Source organism: Salvelinus fontinalis, chromosome 2 (genome assembly GCF_029448725.1).
Source record: "Salvelinus fontinalis isolate EN_2023a chromosome 2, ASM2944872v1, whole genome shotgun sequence".
In the NCBI taxonomy this organism is placed as follows: Eukaryota; Metazoa; Chordata; class Actinopteri; order Salmoniformes; family Salmonidae; genus Salvelinus; species Salvelinus fontinalis.
Window position 1 is genome coordinate 29,948,553 of NC_074666.1, and position 26,943 is coordinate 29,975,495.

At 43.5% G+C, this 26,943-nt stretch overlaps 2 protein-coding genes across 3 annotated transcripts; both read left to right on the forward strand.

The window, feature by feature from the left end:
• The first annotated feature begins 874 nt into the window (after nucleotides 1-874).
• On the forward strand, nucleotides 875-11,923 carry LOC129816090 (centrosomal protein CCDC61-like). The gene is given in 14 exon segments (XM_055870240.1): nucleotides 875-936; nucleotides 1,549-1,563; nucleotides 1,565-1,727; nucleotides 1,819-1,901; nucleotides 1,983-2,143; nucleotides 9,088-9,240; nucleotides 9,330-9,537; nucleotides 9,789-9,889; nucleotides 10,009-10,226; nucleotides 10,437-10,515; nucleotides 10,756-10,947; nucleotides 11,081-11,114; nucleotides 11,202-11,268; nucleotides 11,431-11,923. Coding segments are annotated over 14 exon segments (1,626 nt in total). The 5' UTR covers nucleotides 875-876; the 3' UTR covers nucleotides 11,523-11,923.
• A 738-nt stretch (nucleotides 11,924-12,661) lies between these two features.
• On the forward strand, nucleotides 12,662-19,206 carry LOC129816103 (inositol-trisphosphate 3-kinase C-like). Of its 2 annotated transcripts, none has more exons than XM_055870246.1 (7): nucleotides 12,662-13,417; nucleotides 15,358-15,457; nucleotides 15,632-15,845; nucleotides 16,014-16,218; nucleotides 18,309-18,410; nucleotides 18,488-18,559; nucleotides 18,664-19,206. In XM_055870246.1, exons 1-7 carry the CDS (start codon nucleotides 13,052-13,054, stop codon nucleotides 18,937-18,939), a joined length of 1,335 nt encoding a protein of 444 aa, XP_055726221.1. In that variant the 5' UTR covers nucleotides 12,662-13,051; the 3' UTR covers nucleotides 18,940-19,206. The 2 variants fall into 2 exon arrangements, with proteins under 2 accessions (XP_055726221.1, XP_055726230.1); XM_055870255.1 differs by having other exon boundaries at nucleotides 12,663-12,975.
• The last annotated feature ends 7,737 nt before the right edge of the window (nucleotides 19,207-26,943 follow it).

The window sequence follows — 26,943 nt, forward strand, 5'->3', positions numbered from 1 at the left end:
TAGAGAGAACTCAATCTGTGTTTAGCAGTAGTTTTAAAGCAATTAAGCCAAAACCCAAGATAGAGGGGCTGAGTGAAAGAGATATGGACTCTGACGAGGAGGGTAATTTTGTACCAGACGCTATAGTAGAAGGACATAGCATAGTGCCTGCCTGGTGATCCAAATACAATCCTACTCTGAAGGACTCGTTCTAGTTTGTGCTTGTATTAGAGAGGCAGGAGTTTTGAAACTACAGAAAATGACAGACGCATACATGTGTGTGTATGTGTGTGTGTGTGTTTGTCTGTTTATGGCAGCTCCAACATGTCGCATTGTTCCAGTATGGCCTGTGTGCATGTGTGTACCTCTCTCATAGAGTTTATTACAATGTTTAGCACCGTCCTGCCTCCTCTTCCTCCTTGCTCACACAAACACACTAAATCCAGGAACACTCTTCTGTCAGGCTGTACTGCATACAGCAGCTCAGCCACTTTGCGGATCAACCAGGGGTGATGGGGAGCCAGGGCCATGGTGTACACATCCCTAGGCAACAGGGGCAGGGTTTGTGTGTGTGTGACTGTGCTTGTCTGCATACATGTGTGTTGTTGCAATTAAATAATTCCTACTGACCAAGTGCCCGCCAGCTTACTATGTTCTGTTCTGGTAGAACAGCTACAACAGTATTTAGCTCGTTGAGGATTTATATTTACAAAGCCGTGTTGCTTATCATGGGGCTCAGCATCACTTTCACTAGAGGGCCTCGGAGCTGATGCTTGAGCACCCGCGAGATCCTCACAGCGTTTACATGTGATTGACGGTAGCTCCACCCAATCAGAGTTCCTTGTATCGTATTTTAGATCAATAGATTTACATGACATTTTGTAGGGGGCGGTAGTTATGCATTCCCGGTTAATGAACCGCTACATTCAACAGTGGCGGCGGCTTCCAAACTGTCAGGTATCAAAGAGGGGTGTACTCTTTAATGCCAAAGACATTATCTGACTTAATTAGGTATTTGTATTTTATTTTGAGAAAAACAATGCTATCCAAGGTGTAGCAATTTGGAATCTGTGTTCGAGCACATCACTACGGGTATGTAGCTAACCAAGCATATATTAGCTAGCTAGCAAGCTGGCTAACGTTAGCTAGCTAGCTAACTTAGCTGTTATTTACCAACACAAACCGAGCAAGCACACTTGCCCACTAGTTTAGTTACTTGCTAGATAGCAGTGTAATTAAGTTATCATACAGTATTATAGTTAGCAGAAAACAGCAGTTCATTTGCAAGCCTGATCGCTAGCTGGAGTAGTTATCGTTCTTTAGCTAGCACACCAGATGTTGTTGGCTAGTTAAGTTCTCTCCAGCTAAACTAACGTTATTTATTTTATTTAACCTTTATTTAACTTGGCATATATTAGCTATATTACGTTCCAGCAAAGATTCTTAATCACATTTTCATTGGCTAGTTACTCAATACTAGGCCTACATTTAGTTTGTCAACATTGATGCCCAGTAGTGGGCATGTGTGAGATGTTGTGAATCGATTGATGGTCTGTCTCGGTCTTGTAGGTCTGTAGACGTTGCTAACCAAAGCAGAGAGATGGAGGTGGGCTCAGTGGTACAGGAGGACATTACTTTCCGAGGAGTAGGGTTTGCTGTGAAGATAGAGCTAGAAGAAGGATTGCTAATAGTCGAGATATCTGATGCAATGACAGCTGACCAGTGGAGGGGAGAGTTTGATCCAGCCTGTAAGTGAAGCGTTGTTAAATTACAATTAATTTATATGGACATTGTAGACATGACTATTTATGGTCTTGTCATGTTTTCATTGTGTTCCAGACATCGAAGACCTCACTCGCAAAACAGGCAACTTCAAGCAATTTCCCATCTTCTGCAGCATGTTGGAATCTGCTGTTAGTAATGTGAGTCTGTGAAGCATTAAAGGAAGCTATAACATGTATGATTTAAAAGTGTTGTGATTATAATGCATTATTTTTCTTCAGTCTAGTGAGTCTGTTACCCTTGACCTCTTGACCTATGCTGACCTGGAGCTCCTGCGGAACCGGAAAGCTGGGGTTGTTGGTCGTCCGCGTGCCCAACAGCAATCTCCTAACCTCAGTGCCAAAAGATACCTCATCCTTATCTACACTGTTGAATTTGACAGGTTTGTTTATCTTTTAGCGATCACTATCTTAAACTTCACTATCAAACTCTACTTGAATCTTACAACTGCAAACTTGCCAAGTTAACCTTTCCTTATCAATGATTTATATAGTGCCTTCAGAATGTATTCATACCTCTTGACTTATTCCACATTTTGTTGTGTTACAGCCTGAATTTAAAATGGATTATAACATTTTTTATCTCACACATCTAGGGCTGTTGCGGTGACCATATTCCAAATCCAATTGTATTTGTCACATGCACTGAATACAACAGGTGTAGAACTTACAGGGAAATGCTTAATTACAAGACCTTAACCAACAATGTAGTTTTAAGAAAAATAAGTATTAAGTAAAAATATAAAAATATTTATTTATGTATTTTTGGTTGAAAAATAACAAATAATTAAAGAGCAGCAGTAAAATAACAGTAGTGAGGCTATGTACAGGGGGTACTGGTACAGAGTCAGTGTGGGGGCACAGGTTAGTCGGGGTAATATGTACATGTAGGTAGAGGTAATGTGACTATGCATAGATAATAAACAGAGTGAAGCAGCAGTGTAAAAGAGGGGGGCAATCCAAATAGTCCGCATAGACATTTGATTAGCTGTTCAGGAGTCTTAAAGCTTGGAGGTAGAAGCTGTTAAGAAGCCTTTTGGACCTAGACTTGGCGCTCCGGGTACCGCTTTCTGTGCGGTAACAGAGAGAACAGTCTATGGCCATTTTTAGGGTCTCCCTCTGACACTGCCTGGTATAGAGGTCCTGGATGGCATGAAGCTTGGCCCCAGTGAGGTACTGGGCCGTATGCACTACCCTCTCTAGTGCCTTGCGGTCGGAGGCCGAGCTTTTGCCATACCGGGCAGTGATGCAACCAGTCAGGATGGTGCAGCTGTAAAACTTTGAAGATCTGAGGACCCATGCCAAATCTTTTCAGTCTCTTGAGGAGGAATAGGCTTTGTTGTGCCCTCTTCTCGATTGTCTTGGTGTGTTTGGACCATGATAGTTTGTTGGTGGTGGATACCAAGGAACTTGACGCTCTCAACCTGCTCCACTACAGCCCCGTCGATGAGAATGGGGGTGTGCTCGGTCCTCATTTTCCTGTATTCCACAATTATCTCCTTTGTCTTGATCACGTTGAGGGAGAGGTTGTTATCCTGGCACCACACGGCCAGGTCTCTGACCTCCTCCCTATAGGCTGTTTCATCGTTGTCTGTGATCGGTCCTACCACTGTGTGTCGTTGGAAAATGTAATGTGTTGGAGTCATTCCTGGCCATGCAGTCATGGGTGAACAGGGAGTACAGGAGGGAACTGAGCACGCACCCCTGAAGGGCCCCTGTGTTGAAGATCAGCGTGGCACCTGGGGACAGCCCGTCAGGAAGTCTAGGATCCAGTTGCAGAGGGAGCTGTTTAGTCCCAGGGTCCTTAGCTTAGTGATGAGCTTTGAGGGCACTGTGGTGTTGAATGCTGAGCAGTGATCAATGAATAGCATTCTTACGTAGGTGTTTATTTTGTCCAGGTGTGAAAGGGCAGTGTCATCTGTGGATCTGTTGGGGTGGTATGCAGATTCTAGTGGGTCTAGGGGTAATGGTTTTGATGTGAGCCATGACCAGCCTTTCAAAGCACTTCATGGCTACAGATGTGAGTGCTACGGGTTGGTAGTCATTTAGGCAGGTTACCTTAGTGTTCTTGGGCACAGGGACTATGGTGGTCTGCTTGAAACATGTTGGTATTACAGACTCAGACAGGGAGAGGTTGAAAATGTCAGTGAAGACACTTGCCAGTTGGTCAGCGCATGCTCGTCCTGGTAATTTGTCTGTCCCTGCGTCCTTGTGAATGTTGACCTGTTTAAAGGTCTTACTCACATCGGCTGTGGAGAGCGTGATCACACAGTCCTCCGGAACAGCTGATGCTCTCATGCTTGCTTCAGTGTTGCTTGCTTCGAAGCGAGCATAGAAGTCATTTAGTTTGTCTGGTAGGCTTGTGTCACTGGGCAGCTTGCGGCTGTGCTTCCCTTTGTAGTCTGTAATAGTTTCCAAGCCCTGCCACATCCGTCGTGCGTCAGAGCCGGTGTAGTACGATTCAGTCTTAGTCCTGTATTGGCGCTTTGCCTGTTTGATGGTTCGTCGGAGGGCATAGCGGGATTTCTTATAAGTGTCCGGGTTAGAGTCCCGCTCCTTGAAAGTGGTAGCTCTAGCCTTTAGCTCAGTGCAGATTGTTGTGGAATATCAAATCAAAGGGAAGAGAGACTGCAGATTCTTTCAAACAACACTTCATCATAAGATTTGCAAAGATAAAGCAATCAACATCACCAAGAATGGTTGAGTTGAAAGCTTAACAAACATAGCCGCGTCTCTGCTTTTATAGAGAAAATACATACAACCCCTTTCTGTATACGTGGCTGTCAGCAGATAGTGTGTAAAAGGTAATTAGTTAGCACATTCGCAACAGTAAAACGCTATAATGTGCTCCTTTCTGCAAGTTTAAAAATAAATAGTTGGTAAATAGTGTGGTCTACAGCTTATCATAATAAATTTAAAAAATGTTTTAATGCAACTAGGCGAGTCATTTAAGAACAAATTCGTATTTACCATGACGGCCTACACTGGTCAAATCCGGACGATGCTGGGCTAATTGTGATACAGCCTGGATTAGAACCAGGGTGTCTGTAGTGACGCCTTAAGCACTGAGATGCAGTGCCTTAGACCGCTGTGCCACTCGGGAGCCCATTATGTGATACTCTACCTCAGACGAGCAAAACCTCGAGACTTCGTTGATATTAGATTTCGTGCACCAGCTGTTGTTTACAAATATACACCGACCTTGTTTTACCGGAGGCAGCTGTTCTATCTTGTCAATGGACCGAAAACCCAGCCAGCTGCATGTTATCCATGTAGTCGTTCAGCCACGACTCTGTGAAACATAAGATATTACAGTTTTTAATGTCCCGTTGGTAGGATATTTGAGCTTTTTTTTCGTCCATTTTGTTATCCAATGATTGTACGTTGGCTAATAGGACTGATAGTAGAGGCAGATTACCCACTCGCCGTCGGATTCGTACAAGGCATCCCGACCCAGCACTCTATTGTCCCTCTAATCACTCTGACATCAATGGAATTGTAATCGAAAATCTAGTCAAACACTTCATGAGAGCTCATGTTGCGCAATATTTCTATAGGTTATGCAATTGTGCAATAATCCCATCAGGATCCCATCAGTTTTCTGTAGGCTAGGCCTACTATATTTATTTCTCAACTTTCCTAATATTAAGCACATTGCTTATATTTACAACAGGAGTATAGCCTACCTGGCTGGCATGAAAATGAACCACGTGAAAAGCGGCCTCCATTTGCTATTTAAGTGCTGCATGATAATGGTCCATTCTAAATAAAAACAAATGTCACATATTATTTAGTAAAGGTAATATTAAGTCAAGAATAGTCTGATGGGGGACAGTATTAGCCTATCACTTGTGAATTCTATATTATCATGATGAATGATGCCCAACATCAGAAACTGCTTTTTTTGCAACTTTTTCAAATCATAGTTGCACACTTAATGTAGCCTAGCCCAAGGTTTGTATCACATTGAAAGTTACCAAATAACTTCTTAAAATTAAGCACATTAATCTGCTTTACAAGCGGTGTAGAGCCTAACTGGCATACATAAGCAGCATGTGAGTTTCAAGTTTGGGGATGATCATTTTCACATAAAAATCCACCATTATAATAAAAGCATTAAATGCATACCGTAATTGCATTTGTGGTCACTTTTGATAATGGTGTTTTCTGCTAATGGAACATTCTCGCTTCTAGCCTACTACCATGTGCGCATTGTTGAGCCTAGAATGTAAAGACATAGCCTAATACTTTATCAACATTTTAAGCTAAACGTTCGGATCTGTTGCGATAGCCATATTACGTAAATGTTTTTTATTTTTATGCTAGTGGTTGTATTAATTTGGGATCTATCGCATCCCACAATTGTCCCAGATTATATTTGGAATATTTATATCTTGCACAGAATAGAATATGCCGACTTTTGTACTCTGGGGGATAGTAGATTTGACATCAAATCAAATGTTATTTGTTACATGCGCCGAATACGACCTTACCGTGAAATGCTTAGTTACAAGCCCTTAACCAACAATGCAGTTCAAGAAATAGAATTAAGAAAATATTGACTAAATAAAGTAAAGTTAAATAAAATAACAATAACAAGGCTATATACAGGTAGTACCGGTACCGAGTCAATGTGCGGGGGTTAGTCGAGGTAATTTGGACATGTAGGTAGGGGTAAAGGGACTATGCATAGGCTAGTGATTTTGCTTTTGCTGTTCGTTAGGCCTACTCATCTTGTTGGCTGACGACAGTAAATGTGGACAGTTCTTCCAATATCTTCAATATGCACCTTGGAATTGGATAAAGACGCTTGCAGTTGCGTCCCCAATGTGTCTGTCTTCACTTGTATTCTGTGAGAAAGACCCGATCACGTGATGGAGAGCCATGTGAGTGATAGGTGATTTGGAGTGCGCAGCACTCAGGGAGAAGGGCACAACGGCCACTGGCCGCAAAAGGCATGGATTTGTTTAGGGTGCATTACGGCCACACGAAGGGGATGCCGCCGTGAAATTCTAGGCATTATCAAGTGCTTGTCAAATTGTGAATGAGTGGCTGATTTAATGTTTACAGCCTGCGCAAAAAAACAAAGCAGAGCTCATGCCTTTTCAAGTGACTTTTTTCAAATCATTATTAGAGTCACATCATGCAGCCTTACAATGTATTAAAAATTAAAACATATAGCCCAATGTTTGTAGAACAACTAAAGTTACATTAATAACTCTAAATTAAGCATATAGGAGTACCTATTTCTTTGTTAACTGCTCAACACAGAATAGGCGCATGTGCGCACTCCCTCAAATAGTTTGGAGAAAATGTCCTTTTTATTTTATTCAGCTTTGTTCAATTGTATTCTTCATGCTATAAAATATGCAAAGCAAATTCGAAGAAAATCATGTCTGCTAAATTAGCTAGTGTAGCCCACAGCTATTTGGCATAGCCAAATCAGGACCTAACATAAGGACAACTCAGAGTATGTTCTTCTGAAATAGACTACATTTTCTTCAAATCATGCTTCTTTAGACTTGTCTAAAATAAATAATGGATTTATTGTGAAGGTGTAGGCTATATTATATGGATTTATTAGGCTTTTTAAAATGTAGAAATTCCAAAGGTCTCCATGTGGTTTGTGTGGAAGCCAAGAGATGCTAAATGTGTTTATGTTAATTAACGGTCAATTATCGTGAGACCGACAGTTATTTGCTTGACAATCACCGGCTGATGAAATTTAGTGACCGCCACAGCCCTATACCCATCTACACACACTACTCCATAATGAGAAAGTGAAAACATGTTTTTAGAAAAATGTTAGCAAATTTATTGAAAATGAAATACAGAAATGTCATTTACATAAGTATTCACACCCCTGAGTCAATACATGTTAGAATCACCATTGGCAGCGATTACAGCTGTGAGTTTTTCTGAGTAAGTCTCTAAGAGCTTTGCACACCTGGATTGTGCAATATTTGCAAGCTCTGTCAAGTTGGTTGATTTTGAAGCCGATTTTTAAGTCAAAACAATACTAGGCCAGTCGGGAACATTCAATGTCATCTTGGTAAGTAACTCCAGTGTATATTTGGCCTTGTGTTTCAGGTTATTGTCCTTCTGAAAGGTGAATTTGTCTCTCAGTATCTGTTGGAAAGCAGACTGAATCATGATTTCCTCTAGGATTTTACCAGGGCCTAGCTTCCATTTATTTTTATCCAAAAAGACTCCCTAGTCCTTACTGATGACAAGCATACCCATAACATGATGCAGCCACTACCACGCTTAAAAATTGTTTTGGGGAGTGGTACTCAGTGATGTGTTGGATTTGTTCCAAACATAACACTTTGTATTCAGGACATTTTTTGCAGTTTTACTTTAGTGCCTTATTGCAAACAGGATGCATGTTTTAGAATATTTTTATTCTGTACAGGCTTCCTTCTTTTCACTCTGTCAATTAGGTTAATATTGTGGAGTAACTACAATGTTTTTGATCCACCCTCAGTTTTCTCCTGTCACAGCCATTCAACTCTGTAACTGTTTTAAAGTCACCAGCGGCCTCATGGGGAAATTCCTGAGCGGTTTCCTTCCTCTCCGGCAAATGAGTTAGGAAGGATTTCTGTATCTTTGTAGTGACTGGGTGTATTGATACACCATCCACAAGAACTGTACATGACACACTGTTCACAGCCCTCTTGTTGGCGGAGAGAACATTTTGCAGGTTTATATTGCCTGCAATTCTACATATTTTGTCATGGAGTGCAGAGGCCATTATGCTGTTTTAAAACTTTTTTTTTTGCAATGCTATACATTTTGCCATGTCTAATGTGTATTAATTTGATATTTGACTGCAAAATCTATGGGCTTAAAAAACTTAGCTAAAAAACAGCTGACGGGCTAGTGATCTGGACATTTCTGAGAAGTTATAAATGGCTCTCTAAGGTATGCAATGACTGACATGACAAGAGGAAAACAAATTTGAAATTTTACCTTCTGCATTCCAATTTTCAGTGGTTCCCCCTGGTTTGGAACCACTTCACTAGATGACCGACGGGGCGCCCCCGCCATTGTAAAAAAAAAAAATGCAATTATTGTCTACAGTTGATTTTGTCATGTTCATTATATTACAGACACCTTAATGCATGCTTTTAAATTATATTATGTGAGCTAAACAATTAAAGAAAAAAAACATGTACTTTAAATACTGTAGAATTCCATTCATTTCTATGGAGGACTGCTCCTTCTGGGGAGTGCCAATATGACCAACCTGTGGCTTCAAAGCCTCTGATTGGACAATACATAGCATCAGCAATCCAGGGTTTACATGCATCATTATTTCCTATAGGATCCACTACCCCCTGCCTCTGCCCTACCATGGCAAGCCTGACCCTGCTGCCCTGCAGAAGGAGATCAGAGCCCTGAAGACTGAGCTAAATGCCATTGCCAACCATGCAGGTCACAAACCAGCAGAGCCAGAGATACGCCGGCTACGGGCAGAGTAAGTTATAATCTATTGTTGTTCTCTAGGCTCTTGGCCAAACTCAAGCTAGAGGTTAAGGGCCCTGACTTCTCTCTGTCTGTTGTCAGACTCGCCTTGGTGAGAGAAGAGAAGGAGGCCCTGACCAAGGCTCTGGAGCGTCTGCAGATAGTGGGGGTTGGCTCCACTTCTGGAGGAGGGGCTCGGGGGCTCAGAGAGGTGGTCAGGAGTTTAGAGGACCAGCTCCTCAGAGAGAGGGCCAAGAGTCAGCGCTCTGCCACCAAGAGGGGTCAGGAGCAGCGCCTCCTACTGGAGCAGGTTGGTCCTTGCTTGCATCCTATTTCAAGTAAGCATGTTGTCTGTAACTTTTATAACTTTAAATAATTCAGCATGACTGGCTTTGTGTTGATGGAAATAATGTAGCTAGTAAGATAGATTCCTGCATACCATAACAAGGCCTTGTGTGCATGTCAAGACTTAGAAGTACTAATTTGTGTGCCATTATAAGTAGCATTGTTGGTGCTGATTCCTCTGTTAAGCTGGTAATTCAGACGTTTCCTGTCTCCTAGTTGGAGGAGCTAAGAGCATCGGAGCGAGCTCTCCGGATTCGCGTTAAGAGTTTGACCAATGAGCTGGCGTTGCTTAGGCGAGGGTTAGTCAATCTAAGCATGTATGTCTTTCCTTTTTCTTTTGTCTCTTTCACTCACTTTCCTACTTACTTACTGACTCATTCACTCCTTATGATACTCTCTGCCTGTGGCTAATGTTGTATACTATGTGTGTCTTTAGTAGGTTGACCCCTGCCCTCTCTGGGCGCAGTGCCTCACGGGGTGATGGGGAGATCAGGCGCTCACTGTCACGGGAGCGCAGTTTGGGACGTGTTGTGGTCAGGGCTCACTCAGGGTCCAGGGAGAGGACAGAAGAGAGGGGTCGAAGGTCAGAAGGTCGTAGGGCAGACTCCTCAGGGCCCCGCTCGCATGTTTCCAGACCCTCACCTTCTCCCACAGGTATTACATGTTTTCTCTCTTTATTAGACTTTGGAGATGAAAGGTAATTTAGCTTCATTGCATTGTTTTTGACTTAGTATAAGCTTGGTAATGAAATGGATTCAATCAAAGTTGAGTTACCACCAAGTCTGAGTAAAGCTGTCAGAGCTTGACTCTCTGCTTGGTTTTTTACTAGGAGCTCCCAGTCAATGCTGTCGTTCCTATTTCCAGGTTCGCGAGCACCACGCTTTGACCCCACTGCATATATCCAGGACAGACAGCGCCGACTGAGAGAGGGGGAGCTCAAAAAGTCAGATATCTCCCTCTAATCATTTAACTGTCATAACTATCTGCAGTGCACGCTTGTGCCAATTATACCAGTGTTTCATGCATGTGAACACTGTTATAGTGATTTTCATCTGCTGAAATACATTCAAGGATTTCAAATGGCAACCCATTTTAGCTTAATGCTAATACAAAAACCAATACCGAGTGATACTTTGACTAATCACGACTTAACTTGGCCTCCTGTGTACTCTCTCTCCCTCAGCCAGAGGAAGGTCCGGAGGGACATGCTAGCATCGCCTGTTCTGGAGAGGGGCCGATCTCGGTCCAGGGAGGCATATCCCCAGCTAACCAGGGCAGGCAGTGGGAGCAGAGGGAGGAGTTTATCAATAGAGAGTAGGAGGAGCAGACAGTCCTCTGTGAATTCATTGGTGGAGTTGGATGAGTTGACAATCGGGTAAATTATTCTGTAACTTGCATCTATATCATATGGTATTAAAGTTCTAACTGGGTTTGTTTGAGAAAATGGGAGATGTTCTGTTGCTTTACTGCGTGTCTCAGACAGTTTCTAATTTTGTTATGCGTTTCAGAGGAAGGAAGCAGACCTACAATGGTCCAACCATGGTGAGTGCGGTGTTTTTTGTTTTATTTACAGCTGGTGATAGACCTTGACTTTTTGAGTGAACGAGTGACAGTGATTTATTTTTGTAGCCCAGAGGAAATTTGACCAGGAAGCCCCATTGCAGTACTCCCACACGCAGGATACGATCAGACAAAGGTAACCAATCCATGCCCTACTCTCCAATCTAAAGTGTAATCAGAGTCACTTAGCTAAATAAATTACTGTCTTTTTAATATGAGCCCTGGTATCATTCTGTGTGAGACCATTCCAGAAACAAATAATTTAACATTGGCTGTGTACTGCTTGTCTTTTACCCAGAGGGCTCCATAGATGGGGCTGACCTGTCTGAGATCGATGCCCGGTTGCAGGCATTACAGGACTACATGAGGGACCTGGACACGGGACACTAAAACCATCAATTCTGCACACTCCCAATCCAGACAATAAGTTCTGACATGTGTTTCCTGTGCTGCAAACTGAGACCAAGGACTACAACCGGAGTCGACACTGTGACTAAACAAGACCACTGCACTACACCTATGATATTTTTGCACACAAGCAGACATTATCAACCGATAGGCTTATTTTTATGCAAGTGCAAACACGGATGCACACACAGCTTATTCTGTCGTCCTCTGGCAGACGGTGCCTGATCTGTGGATAAAGATACCACTGTGAAGGCTGTTAAGCCACAGTTTGTTGAACTTGAACTGAGTAACTGATTTTATACTATGGTTTTATAACTCATGCATTGTGTATGTTGTGACAGTAATACCTCATTTCCCTTTTTATAAAACAAGTGATTGATGAATACAGAGCTTATTGTGATTTTATGTATTTGAGTCTGTAAATATTGATACTTTTACTCAACGTATCTATGCTATTAATCATCACTGCAGCAGCTTTTCCTCTTAGTTGTGTGAGTGAACTAAGTGCAGTGTCCTCTCTCTGTAGTACAGTTAGTGTTGCTTGGATGGGCTGAAGGTTCCTCCTTATGGCTTTTTTCAAGGGGCAGCTGCCACTACAGCTGGCTGGGTCTCATTAATTAATATTGAATCTTCCAGGCCTGGACCCTTCCACTCCTGGGTGAGCAGCTGGAAGAGCTGCTTCCATCTACTACTGTAGGAGGATGAGAATATTGGATGAAGTTGACAGGCCTTTTGTGCTGTTTTTTGGAGGGGAGTTTTGGTTTTTAGATTTGACCTCCACTGCTAATAAAATGTCAGATGCTTTCCATTTAACTAAATCACTATCTATCAGAAGTTGTTTCTTAGAGGATCATTCATAACTTTACACATTTAAAATTGAATGGCCTCTCAATGGGTTTTAGTTATGAATGCAAAATGCTGTGCTTGTGTAGCACGTGCTCAATACTTTATAACCATTTTTAACTAAAATGGCAATTCTCCAGAAAATAAAGGCAAGACTAGTTCTTTATAATAAGCTGAGCTACAGCCCCATGGCAAGACAGCCACTTATCGATGATTAACATGTGGCCAACACAGTGTAGCTTATGGGCGGGGTTATCTGTGTCAACAGGGAGTGGCTAAAGAATAACTAATGCAATTCTAGCACCCCTACGTGGTGAAGAATTGTTGCCAGCATCTGGTTGAAAACATTTGGTCGCGGTTATAAAAATGTGAATGTGTTTGCTAATTAAAACATCGCAATACCTGCCTTATTACCCGTGCAAAAGGTAATGTAAAAATAGGCATGCTTAGGTGGTTAAACTGTTTTGGATGGTTCAAAGGGGCATCGAGTTGCTGAGATCAGCCAGGTTATTGTTTCCCTTCGGAGATGAAATGCACCGTGGCTCTCTTTTCGTTTGGATTAGCTAGCAAACCTCGGCAGCATCGAAATCAGGTGAGGCTGCACTCATTCACCGCAAAATTTCCGATGAGTATGACTAAAACGCAGTGACCACAGCTCATAGCCCGATATGAACCATAGTTACCCAAACGTATCGGGGGTTCCTGTATGGTCGGCAAACGGGAAGGGAGACTCTACAAAACATGCCGCTGATTTCCCCTCATATTGCGAAAACGCACACGAAAATGTTCCACAACTGGTGGTCAAATGTAATACAAGCCCATGCCGAATTGAATTGGAGTCCATCAGGGTTAGCGGGATCTCCGTTGGCTCTCATCCCGACGAGGATTCGTTTTGTTCGGACAGTGGGTTCGGAGGCTCCCCCGCATCACTTCTACTCAGAAAGTTGTCAAACTCCTCATCGTCTGAGTTGTCACCCGCCTCGTCTTTTGAAGAATACGAGGACGACCGCGGCTTTCCTGATGAGGTTCCCCGGGTGAGTGTGTGCGGGGTAACATTTTGGGAGTGCGCCCCTGTGATGGAGGGCCCAACCAATATTATGTTAATGATATCATTCTCTATCAACTGCCATATGATGGGACCGATCAGCATGAGTCTGAAATAATGTAACATTCTGCTCAGGAAGATGCAGGTTTCATTAGATTATATGATTAGAACTGGCTTTGGCTCAACAGTTCTGCTAAATTTAGTCTAAACTGCTGGAAATGAGGGCAGCGTGTGTGATTTCTCCAGTCCCGGTAAATCTCAATCTGTCATGCCTGTACATCTTATGCAATTTCTATTACTGTGAAGGCAAAGGGAAAAGAAGTCCACAATGGCACAGAAACTCGAAACACTTGTGATCTGTCTCCTAGGTGCCCTCTCTCGCTCCCTCTCCTCATCCCTCTGTATCTACAGACAGAGGCTCAAAGCCTGTCACTGTATAGACTGAGCTGGGGATAGGATATTTGTATCATGCTAGCAGCTACGTAACCTTTTCGGGCATTAAAGAGTATTAGACTGATACAGAGATGATTACAGAATTTCACCCCCGGCAGCACCAGGGTGTTGCATCATGTCTACTAGTCAACACTCCACAGTGTTATATAGTGAGTATTGTCTACATGAACTAAGGTTTTCCACCCTCTCATTCCCTGATAATACGCAGGCCTCTCCCTTGGCATCCATCATTTATGGAGTTTATCTGCTCTGGCTGCCCACTATCCTACAGTTGACAACATGCAGGAGAGAGGGAATGGGTGATAGAAAAAGGATGGGCATAGATGTGTGGGGATATATTAGAGATTGGACAAAGATGGGACAATTATTCTTTGAAATCTCATTGTATTTGTATAGAAAGAAAGTAGTCTAGTTCTAGTCAACTAAGTTTTGAAGAACAAAAAGGTTTGGTCAACTCCTTCAGGTGTACACTCTCCTTACCTGGGGGTTTGTAGTTTCAGGTGTAGCTGCAGGCCACTACACTAATGGAGAACAGATTGGGCAAGTATTTCCACACAAATGCATATCCTCATCTGTACATACTGGGGGAAATGTTTTAGAATATTGTCAAACTACAGAGACCTAGAGCAGAACAACAAACTCAACACCTACTGTGCATACTCACTGTGGTACTTTAACGTGTGGGTGTGGTCTCACATTCACTACATCTTTGATCAAAACAAGTCCAGCAGCCTGTAAATGTTTGATGAATGTGCAGCTGTTGCACCAGCTATTAACAATATTGTCTAGTCAGGCCATTACTGTTCCTGCTGGCCGATATGCGTTATTAGGTAGGTGATAAGCGTAGCACAAAGACCCTTTACTTGGCGATTCTTCCCTAATTCCCGACTTGGAAGACAACACTTCTTCTAAACTTCCATGTCTAGTTTGTTTGAATTTAGAAAATGCTCCGTTATTAAAATAATTTGTGTGATTTACTTTGTGGCACAAAACATTTATTTAATGTAATAATGGCACATTTTCTAAATTCAAAGAACCCCCTGAAACTAGACATAGAAGTTTAGAACATGTGTTGTCTTCCAAGTTGGGAATTTTGGTAAGTAAAGGTTTGGTTGAAAATTCTCTGTGCTACACTTAACATTACCTACCTAATAACGCATATCGGCCAGCAGGAACAGTAATAATGGTCTGACTAGGCAATATTTTTAATAGCTACTGTTGCGTAAGATCCCAGCCCAACCTCTCCTACATGTCTTGGCTCAGTCTGGTGGTCGGTCAATAGCTGTTTCCATAGAGACACTCAGCCATAGGTCAAAAAGTTGTGTGACGGAGTCTGAAGTCTGAGGTTGTCTTTCTCATGACGGTGTCTCTCAGTGGAGTTACAAGGGAGGAAATGTAGCTAGAGGTGTTGCACTGTACGCTAAGGAATGGAGTTGTGAGGTGTAATGTGCACGATTGCTTGCTCTTCCCATGCAGGGCGTCACATGGAAGAAACCCGGAAGTACAGGGACCTTGCCTCCCCTCCCCGTGCCCCCCAAGAAGCCACAACCCTGGGTACAAGTGGTCGGACATGCAGGTTGGTTCTTTGTCGGGCTTTCTTTAATTGGTCTTTTGCTGCCTTGATGGTTTTGTGAAGTTAGTATTTATTACTGCTAATACAAATGGCTGTGTAGTACCAAATGTGTTTTGAAAGTATAACATGCATAGTCTCCCCCCTCCCTCTTTTCCCCTTTCGTGGCTGGTGTTCCAGGGAGCTTCCATGCAGGGGACTATGGGATGCTGCTGAAGCGCTACTCTGAGGGGGAGCAACAGTGCCTGCAGAGGCTGATGGAGGACTCTTTGAGGCCCTTCGTACCAGGCTACCACGGAGTGGTGCAGCGGGCTGAGCAGGACTACAACATGATGGATGACCTGCTCACTCACTTCAACTCCCCCGCCATCATGGACTGCAAGATTGGCACCCGGTGTGTGACTGTGTGATTTAGAGACACTGGGAGCTGGTTAACCCTGACCCAGATAAAACCAACCTCTGGGCTAAAGTGTTCTTTTGAGTCCAGGAATAGGCAAACCGACTCTGGGTGTGTTGTCTTGTGATGAGTATGTATATAATATTGAGCTGTCTGCTCTGTTAGGACATACCTGGAGGAGGAGCTGACGAAGGCTCGGGAGCATCCCCAGCCTCGTCAAGACATGTATGAGAAGATGGTGGACGTGGACCCAGAGGCCCCCACTGCAGAGGAGCAAGCCCTACAGGCAGTACTCAAGACCAGATACATGCAGTGGAGAGAGACCCTGAGTTCCACCACCACTCTGGGTTTCCGCATCGAGGGAATCAAGGCATGGACACACACACACACACACACACAGACAGACAGACAGACAAATGCAGGGAGACGAGATAAGTTGGTCAGATGTATTGATCCATTGTGTTTCTATGGTTTAAGTGCTGTATGACCGGAGCCAAGGCTGTTGAACTTTGTAAGAGAAATTACATCTTAGTCATTTAGCAGACAAAGTGGATTTATTTAAGATACTCTTTAAAGAAGTAGGGTTTCAGACATTAGACATATCTGAAATGAACTTACATCATACTTTTACATTTTTAAAAAAGTGTTTATTATTTAACCTTTCATTTAACTAGGCAAGTCAGTTTAGAACATTCTTATTTACAATGACGGCATACCAAAATACCTCCTGTGGGGCCGGGGGCTGGGATTAAAAATAAATATAGGACAAAACATGCATTATGACAAGAGATACAATGCTACATAAAGAGAGACCTAAGACAACAACATAGCAAGGCGACAACACATGGTAGCAGCACAAAATATGGTAAAAGAATTAGCGGGCAATGCTTCCTCATACTATAGCCTGAACCATTAGTTGTCTACAATCTTTTTTCAATGCTTGAACATTTGTGTCATAGTGAGCGAGAGAACTTCCCTCTGTTTTTTCCCCTGCATAGTCCTAGAGATAAGGAAGCAGGGATTGACTTTGTGGGTTGCTTGGTGCAAGTTAACTGAGCACGTAGCCAGCAGCAGACCACCCTGCATCCCACTGCTGGCTTGCCTCTGAAGTTAAGCAGGATTGGTCTTGGATGGGAGACCAGATGCTGCTGGAAGTGGTGTTGGCGCGCCGGTAGCAGGCACGCTTTCCTTTGGTCTAAAAACAATGTACCAATGCCCCAGGGCAGTGATTGGTGCTGTCTTTCAGATGGGACATTAAACACGTGTCCTGACTCTGTGGTTAATAAAGATCCCATGGCGTTAACCCTGGTGTCCTGGCTAAATTCCCAATCTGGTCCTCATAGCATCATGGCCACCTAATCACCCCCAGCTTCCAATTGGCTCACTATTCCCCAGGTCTTTACTCTAAATGATAGTGTTCTCAGTCAACTTACCTGGTAAAAAAATAATAATAATAAACTGCTCTGAGGTTGCCCCAGTTGATAAAAAAAATACAACTCGAAACAACAAAACTGCAAAGAATTCTACTAGGCCTAGCCTAAAACATATTTTTGGTTCATACCCATTGTTTTGTTTAAGTGAAAGACTGACAATTTCAGACTGCTCTGGGGTTTTCCCATTAGGCAGGTGATTTTTAAAACCGAAAACAACCATACTGCAAATCATTTCAATAATCTAGCATAGGACCTATACTGGGGCCCAAGTTTCATTGAAATGAATAGGAGCGTCTCACGCTTGGCAAAAGTTGCATGTTCAATGTCGCTAGCAGGCCAGTCAATTTTATTTATTTTTCTGTTTCCTACCTGTTGTTTTAGGGCCTGAAAAGTTATGGCATTTCTGCGTGTAAACAACTATTTCCAAATGTATGGGCAAGTGGCAATAATCTTTGGGAAACCAAAAAATACTCCTTTGCCTTTCAGACCTAAATGTAGTTCCCTGAGGATGTTGCCAAAATATATTTTAAATTAAGGTGCCCACACACGTCCTCCACCAGGTAAGTTTACCACTGTTCCAGGGGTTTTCAACTTCTTAATTGTTGCCCTAATAGTGGTAAGTGGTATTTATTTTTCTATACACTTTTTTGTTGTTGCACCCATTGTTGGGATTTATTAAGAGAGACAACCATTTGTCTCTTTTCATTTGTGAGTTCTTTGCATTCCTCCATGGTGATGGATGACAAAGGGATTTTACCCAATGTTTATACCCCAGTGAAACGGGAAGCAGTGGAAGGCCAAAATACAGTTCTTTAATTAAAGGGAGTTGTTATTTCTAAGAATATTTAGGGTTGCCAATAATTTAACAAATGTCTTTCTCTGAGCAATATTAGTATAATATCATTTCCAAATGTTTTGGAGCATGCAATATAGCAAGGTATTTGTACTGTATGTATTTTGTAGTCTTTTATCAAGGGTGCCAATAATTTGATGTGACTGTCTACAACATTTTTAAATCCCTGTTTAGAAGGCTGATGGTGTGTGCAACACAAACTTCAAAAGGACCAAGAGCAGAGAAGAGGTGATGCAGGCACTGCAGGACTATGTGGATTGCAACGCTCTAATTGTGGTGAGTGTGTGTCGCTCTTAATCTTACCCTCTTCCCCCTTCCTCTTTCAGGATTACATTTCTCTTCTCCATTTTCAGAAGGGATATCTAAGACGACTGAAGGAGCTTCAACTGGTGTTGGAGACATCTGACTTCTTCAGGACACACGAGGTAAGCTGTTTTGCACTGCTTTCACAGTATAATGCATGCTTTGCATGTCTTGATGCTGGTCTATGTATGGAGAGGTGCACAATAACATCTGTCTCTCTCTGCAGGTAGTGGGCAGCTCCCTGCTTTTTGTGCATGACAGTACAGGGAAGACTGGAGTATGGATGATTGATTTTGGGAAGACCGTTCCCCTGCCGCCTCCTCTCACCCTGGACCACCGCACCCCCTGGGAAGAGGGCAACCGAGAGGACGGGTACCTGTGGGGGCTGGACAACCTCATTGACGTCCTGACTGACATACTGCCTCAGCTGAACCTCAATCTGACTGACAGGACCTCATCAAAAACAAAACACCCTCTCCAACCTGAACCATACTGTATCTGAATGGCCACGTCACGTTTCACCTTAGAGGGTTGGACAACCGAGAGACTGTTCACACATTGGACTTGGATTCTGTGTTGGTGTTTTTAACCACATCATTAATGATGTTAGATACTAGTGTTTGTTTTTGTAAGAGCGCTTTTATAGATTAAAGAATGCAATGAATTGACCTATGTGACTTCAATGAGGGCCAGCCTACTTTCTGGTAAAGAATGCAGTGATGTGTTCTGAACCTGTCGCCTGTAATAAAGCGTAGTGTGCTATGATAAACTGCTTCTAATGGCTTTAATGTAATGTCAGCTGCATTCATATACAGTGCATTTAGAAAGTCTGCAGACCCCCACTGAATTTAACATTTTGTTACGTTACAGCCTTAATCTAAAATTTATTTTAAAACATTAAAACACATGTCTATGTATGTATATATATATATACACATACACAGTTGAAGTCGGAAGTTTACATACACCTTAGACAAATACATTTTAAACTCAGTTTTTCACAATTCCTGACATTTAATCCTAATACAAATTGCCTGTCTGACATCAGTTAGGATCACCACTTTCTTTTATGATTGTGACATGTCAGAATAATAGTATAGATTTATTTCAGCTTTTATTTCTTTCATCACAGTCCCAGTGGGTTATAAGTTTACATGCACTCAATTAGTATTTTGTAGCATTGCCTTTACATTGTTTAACTTGGGTCAAATGTTAAGGGTAGCCTACCACAAGCTTCCCACAATTAGTTGGGTGAATTTTGGCTCATTCCTCCTGACAGAGCTGGTGTAACTGAGTCAGGTTTGTAGGCCTCCTTGCTCGCACACTCTTTTTCAGTTCTGCCCACAAATTTTCTATAGGATTGAGGTCAGGGCTTTGTGATGGCCACTCCAATAACTTGACTTTGTTGTCCTTAAGCCATTTTGCCACAACTTTGGAAGTATGCTTGGGGTCATTGTCCATTTGGAAGACCCATTTGCGACCAAGCTTTAACTTCCTGACTGATGACTTGAGATGTTGCTTCAATATATTCACAATTTTCCTCTCTCATGATGCCATCTATTTTGTGAAGTGCACCAGTCCCTCCTGCAGCAAAGCACCCCCACAACATGATGCTTCCACCCCTGTGCTTCATGGTTGGTATGGTGTTCTTCGACTTGCAAGCATCCCCCTTTTCCCTCCAAACATAATGATGGTCATTATGGCCAAACAGTTCTATTTTTGTTTCATCAGACCAGAGGACATTTCTCCAAAAGTACGATCTTTGTCCCCATGTGCAGTTGCAAACCGTAGGCTGGCTTTTTTTATGCCAGTTTTGGAGCAGTGGCTTCTTCCTTGCTGAGCGTCCTTTCAGGTTATGTCGATATAGGACTTGTTTTACTGTGTGTAACAGTTTAACTTTATGTCCGTCCCCTCGCCCCAACCCGGGCGCGAACCAGGGACCCTATGCACACATCAACAACTGACACCCACGAAGCATCGTTACCCATCGCTCCACAAAGGCCGCGGCCACTGCAGAGCAAGGGGAACCACTACTTCAAGGTCTCAGAGCAAGTGACGTCACCGATTGAAAGGCTATTAGCGAGCACCAGCTAGCCATTTCACATTGTTAAAGGAATTTTATTCCTATGTTTATCAACCAATTCAATTAAAACACTCTGCCCATAAATAAGAATTTGTAAGATAATTATCAGCATTAAATGGACAGAAACCAGTCTTAAAATCAATCAATCAATAGCGTTTATTCTCGAGAGTACTGAATCATAGTACAATTTACATCAGGTTATATAATAAAGATGATGTCATAGGTTTTAATGTCCATCCTCCTCTAGAATACAATGGCAATACAGTTAGAGTTCTCATTACTATCTGCAACCAACCCAAGGTCTTTCCCCTCCCTGGGTAGAGACATCATTCTCGCCTGTCTGAAGATAAACCCATTCTTTCTAACAAGGAACACATAACATTCAACATTATGATTATAATAAGATTAATTCTTACAGTAATATAGTAGTATTCTGTTAGTTTATAATTCTAAGTCAAATGTATACATATTTTAGTCATTAAACACAAAAATCCCGTAACACACATCCGTTACATGTGGATATAGATACTTTTGTACCTGTTTCCTCCAGCATCTTCACAAGGTCCTTTTCTGTTGTTCTGGGATTGATTTGTACTTTTTGCACCGAAGTACGTCCAACTCTAAGTGACAGAACGCGTCTCCTTCCTGAGCGGCATGACGGCTGCGTGGTCCCATGGTGTTTATACTTGCGTACTATTTTTTGTACAGATCAACGTGGTACCTTCTGGTGTTTGGAAATTGCTCCCAAAGATGAACTGAAGTCTTGGCTGATTTAAATTTGATTTTCCCATGATGTCAAGCAAAGAGACACTGTTTGAAGGTAGGCCCTGAAATGCATCCACAGGTACACCTCCAATTGACTCAAATGATTTCAATTAGTGTATCAGAAGCTTCTAAAGCCATGACATTTTCTGGAATTTTCCAAGCTGTTTAAAGGCACAGTCGACTTACTGTATGCTAACTTCTAACCCACTGGAATTGTGATACAGTGAAATAATCTGAAATAAACAATTGTTGGAAAAATTACTTGTGTCATGCACAAAGTAGATGTCCTAACTGACTTGCCAAAACTATAGTTTGTTAAACCAATCAGTTATGTTGTGACAAGGTGCGGGTGGTATACAGAAGATAGCCATATTTGATAAAAGACCAAATCCATATTATGGCAAGAACAGCTCAAATAAGCAAAGTGAACCGACTGTCCATCATTACTTCAAGACATGAAGGTCAGTCAATACCGAAAATTTCAACAACTTTTAAAGTTTCTTCAAGTGCAGTTGCAAAAACCCTCAAGCGCTATGATGAAACTGGCTCTGATGAGGGCCGCCACAAGAAAGGAAGACCCAGAGTTACCTCTGCTGCAGAGGATACGTTACTTAGAGTAAACTGCACCTTAGATTGCAGCCCAAATAAATGCTTCACAGAGTTCAACTAACAGACACATCTCAACATCAACTGTTCAGAGGAGACTGTGAATCAGGTCTTCATGGTCGATGTCCTGGAAAGAAACCACTACTAAAGGACACCAATAATAAGAAGAGATTTGCTTGGGCCAAGAAACATGAGCAATGGACATTAGACCAGTGGAAATATGTCCTTTGGTTTGATGAGTCCAAATTTTTGATTTTAGATTCCAACCGCTGTGTCTTTGTTAGACGCAGAGTAGGTGAATGATGATCTCTGCATGTGTGGTTCCCACTGTGAAGCATGGAGGAGGAGGTGTGATGGTGTGGGGGTGCTTTGCTGGTGACGCTGTCAGTGATTTATTTATAATTCAAGGCACACTTAACCAGCATGGCTACCACAGCATTCTGCAGCGATATGCCATCCCATCTGGTTTGCGCTTAATGGGACTATCATTTGTTTTTCAACAGGACAATGACCCAAAACACACCTCCAGGCTGTGTAAGGGCTATTTGACCAAGAAGGAGAGTGATGGAGGGGTGCATCAGAAGACCTGGCCTCCACAATAATCTGACCTCAACCCAATTGTGATGGTTTGGGACGAGTACGACCGCAGAGTTAAGGAAAAGCAGCCAACAAGTGCTCAACATATGTGGGAACTCATGAAGCTGGTTGAGAGAATGCCAAGAGTGTGCAATGCTATCATCAAGCGAAAGGGGGGCTATTTTGAAGAATACAAAATATATTTTTATTTGTATAACACATTTTTGGTTACTACATGATTCCGTTTGGTTACTACATGATTCCGCGCCCACGCCCAGCCAGTTAGCTCCGTGCTGCTGCGCCCGGACACCTGCAGCCTGTTGACTGCCTCCGTGGGGGGCTGGGTTAAGGAGTGGAGCCGCGGGGGAGACCTGCTGTTCAAGCTCTATGTGGACTCGCCTGGCGGGGTGAGGGGCATGTCACTGATGGGGCAGAACTGCATCCTGTGCCAGTCTCCTTCTACGCTGGCAGTGTGGCGGCTGCACGGTCTGTACCGCCTCTTCAACAACACAGGCTGTGGCCTGAAGGTGATGAAGCGGGTGGAGTCTGGGCAGAGCAGGGCGCGGCTGCTGGTGGTGACGCACGATGGTGTGGCAAGGCTCCTCTCTCCAGCTAATGGGGAGCTGCTGGTGCTCTCATGGCCCTTCCTCCACCTGGACAAGGCTCTGGGCTTCGCCTACAACCCCAGCCAGGAGGAGCTGTTTGTGGCCTATGGAGCCCCAGAGGTCCTAGTGCTGGATATGTCTCTCAGCCCCTGTCCAGTCAAGCACCTCATCTGCACCTCCAAGGATCACAGTGATGGTGTGATGTGTGTGGAGGCATTGCAGGTGGAGGGGATTGGGTGGGCTGGGACTCAGGCCCCACTTTGCCTAGTGTTCAGTGGCCATCGTAGTGGGAAGCTACAGTTGTTGTCTCCCCGTGGGCTGCACTGCCAGATCCAGCAGGCACACATGGGGACCATTATCCAGACCAGCAGCCTCCCAGGCCCAACACCCCTTATATGTTGCTACGCCACAGACCACCAGTTCAGTGTGTGGTCAGTCAGAGTGGGGGTGGGGCGGGTGGAACTGACCCTGAACACTAAAGTGAACTGCCCTGCCACTCCAGTGCTGTCCTGTCTGCTGCCTTTAATAACGAAGAACACTTAACAAACAATACAAAATGAACGTGACCGCTATAATACTGAGTGAAAACATGCAACATCACATAGACAATTACCCACAATAGCCTAATGCCTATGGCTGTATGGGGTTGTGTTCAGTATAGATGTTTAGGAAAGTCTATGGTTGCCTGGTTTGGTTCTCAATCAGAGACAGCTGTTTATTGTTGTCTCTGATTGAGAGCCATATTTAAGGCAGCCATAGGCATTACACAACTTTGGAAGTATGGTTGGAGTCATTGTCCATTTGGAAGACCCACTTGCGACCAAGCTTTAACTTCCTGACTGATATCTTGAGATGTTGCTTCAATATATCCACATACTTTTCCTCCCTCATGGTGCCATCTATTTATTTATTTATTATTTTATTTTATTTTTTAAATTTTATTCCCTTTTCTCCCCAATTTTCGTGGTATCCAATCGCTAGTAATTACTATCTTGTCGCATCGCTACAACTCCCGTACAGGCTCGGGAGAGACGAAGGTCGAAAGCCACGCGTCCTTCGAAGCACAACCCAACCAAGCCGCACTGCTTCTTAACACAGCGCGTTTCCAACCCGGAAGCCAGCCGCACCAATGTGTCGGAGGAAACACCGTGCACCTGTTGGTGCCATCTATTTTGTGAAGTGCACCAGTCCCTCCGGCAGCCAAGCACCCCCACAACATGATGCTGCCACCCCCGTGCTTCACGGTTGAGATGGTGTCCTTCGGCTTATTCAGTATTCAGACCCTTTGCTATGAGACTCAAAATTGAGCTCAGGTGCATCCAGTTTCCATTGATCATCCTTGAGATGTTTCTACAACTTGACTGGAGTCCACCTGTGGTAAAATAAATTGATTGTACGTGATTTGGAAAGGCACACACCTGTCTATATAAGAACCCACAGTTGACAGTGCATGTCAGAGCAAAAACCAAGCTATGAGATCGAAGGAATTGTCCGTAGAGCTCCGAGACAGGATTGTGTCGAGTGTACCAAAACATGTCTGCAGCACTGAAGGTTCCCAAGAACACAGTGGCCTCCATCCTTCTTAAACGGAAAAAGTTTGGAACACCAAGACTCTTCCTAGAGCTGGCCACCCGGCCAAACTGAGCAATCAGGGGAGAACGGCCTTGGTCAGGGAGGTGACCAAGAACCCAATGGTCACTCTGGCAGAGCTCCAGAGTTCCTCAGTGGAGATGGGAGAACCTTCCAGGAGGACAACCATCTCTGCAGCACTCCAGCAATCAGGCCTTTATGGTAGCCACTCCTCAGTAAAAGGCACATGACAGCCCACTTGGAGTTTGCCAAAAGGCACCTAAAGGACTCTCAGACCATGAGAAACAAGGTTCTCTGGTCTGATGAAACCAAAATTTAACTCTTTGACCTGAATGCCAAGCATCACGTCTGGAGGAAACCTGGCACCATTCCTACGGTGAAGCATGGTGGTGGCAGCATCATGCTGTGGGGATGTTTTTCAGCGGCAGAGACTGGGAGACTAGTCAGGATCGAGGGAAAGATGAACAGAGCAAAGTACAGACAGATCCTTGATGAAAACCTGCTCCAGAGCGCTCAGGACCTCAGACTGGGGTGAAGATTCACCTTCCAACAGGACAACAACCATAGGCACACAGCCAAGACAACGCATGAGTGGCTTCGGGACAAGTCTCTGAATGTCCTTAAGTGGCCCAGCCAGAGCACAGACTTAAACTCAATCGAACATATCAAATAAAATGTTATTTGTCACATGCGCCGAATACACATTTGTGGCCTGCTGAAGGTCATTTTGCAGGGCTCTGGCAGTGCACCTCCTTGCACTAAGGCGGAGGTAGCGGTCCTGCTGCTGGGTTGTTGCCCTCCTACGGCCTCCTCCACGTCTCCTGATGTACTGGCCTGTCTCCTGGTAGCGCCTGCATGCTCTGGACACTACGCTGACAGACACAGCAAACCTTTTTGCCACAGTTCGCATTGATGTGCCATCCTGGATGAACTGCACTACCTGAGCCACTTGTGTGGGTTGTAGACTCCGTCTCATGCTACCACTAGAGTGAGAGCACCGCCAGCATTCAAAAGTGACCAAAACATCAGCCAGGAAGCATAGGAACTGAGAAGTGGTCTGTGGTCACCACCTGCAGAATCACTCCTGTTTTGCGGGGTGTCTTGCTAATTGCCTATAATTTCCACCTTTTGTCTATTCCATTTGCACAACAGCATGTGAAATTTATTGTCAATCAGTGTTGCTTCCTAAGTGGACAGTTTGATTTCACAGAAGTGTGATTGACTTGGAGTTACATTGTGTTGTTTAAGTGTTCCCTTTATTTTTTTGAGCAGTGTATATATGTACAGTACCAGTCAAAAGTTTGGACACAGCAACATTACAGGGTTTTTCTTTATTTGTACTATTTTCTACATTGTATAATAATAGTGAAGACATCAAAACTATGAAATAACACATATGGAATCATGTAGTAACCAAAAATGTGTTAAACAAATCAAAATATATTTACACATGAGATTCTTCAAAGTTGCCACCCTTTGCCTTAATGACAGCTTTGCACACTCTTGACATTCTCTCAACCAGCTTCACCTGGAATGCTTTTCCAACAGTCTTGAAGGAGTTCTCACATATCCTGAGCACTTGTTGGCTGCTTTTCCTTCACTCTGCGACCCAACTCATAGCCCTCTTTATACGTCTATTGGTCCATTTTTAAGCTAGGACTCCGGTAAACAGATGGGTGGTACAGATGTGGCGGTAATGCACCATAACATTGAATGCCAACTGTCAATAAAACCCACAGAAGAGGCGGAGGCGACAACGGTAGCCAGCTAGCTAGGACCACGGGTAGACCATGTCCTTCTAACGACGGTAAGGGCAGGCATTCGGCAGGAATTAGAAGACACAGGGTGCTAGTTAGTTAGTTAGCTAGCTAGGACTCTGGTTCACAGGAGGCAGGATAGGTATTTAGCTAACGATAGCTAGGACACCGGTAGATGGTGTCCTTTGCCCCTGCTTGTTGGGCACTGTTTTCCTGCAGTTCTGTTAACAACAGCGAGGGCAGGTGTTCAGCAAGCAGGAGCGAAGGACACTGTGTGCTAGTTAGCTAGCAGGCAGTTTTGGTAGCTAGCTAGCACACCGATAGACAGTGTACTTCACCCCTGAAAAACTCAGATAATACTTTTATTACAATTTTGACCAACATTTTAATCTCATAGACAATCAGTGGAAATCCAGAATATCAAAAGTGTCGCACAAGCATAAAGATGGCATGCTCGAGGGGGGGGGGTGTTCATGCAGGAACCAGTGGGATGCTCGAGGGGGAGGACGTTCATGTAGGAACCA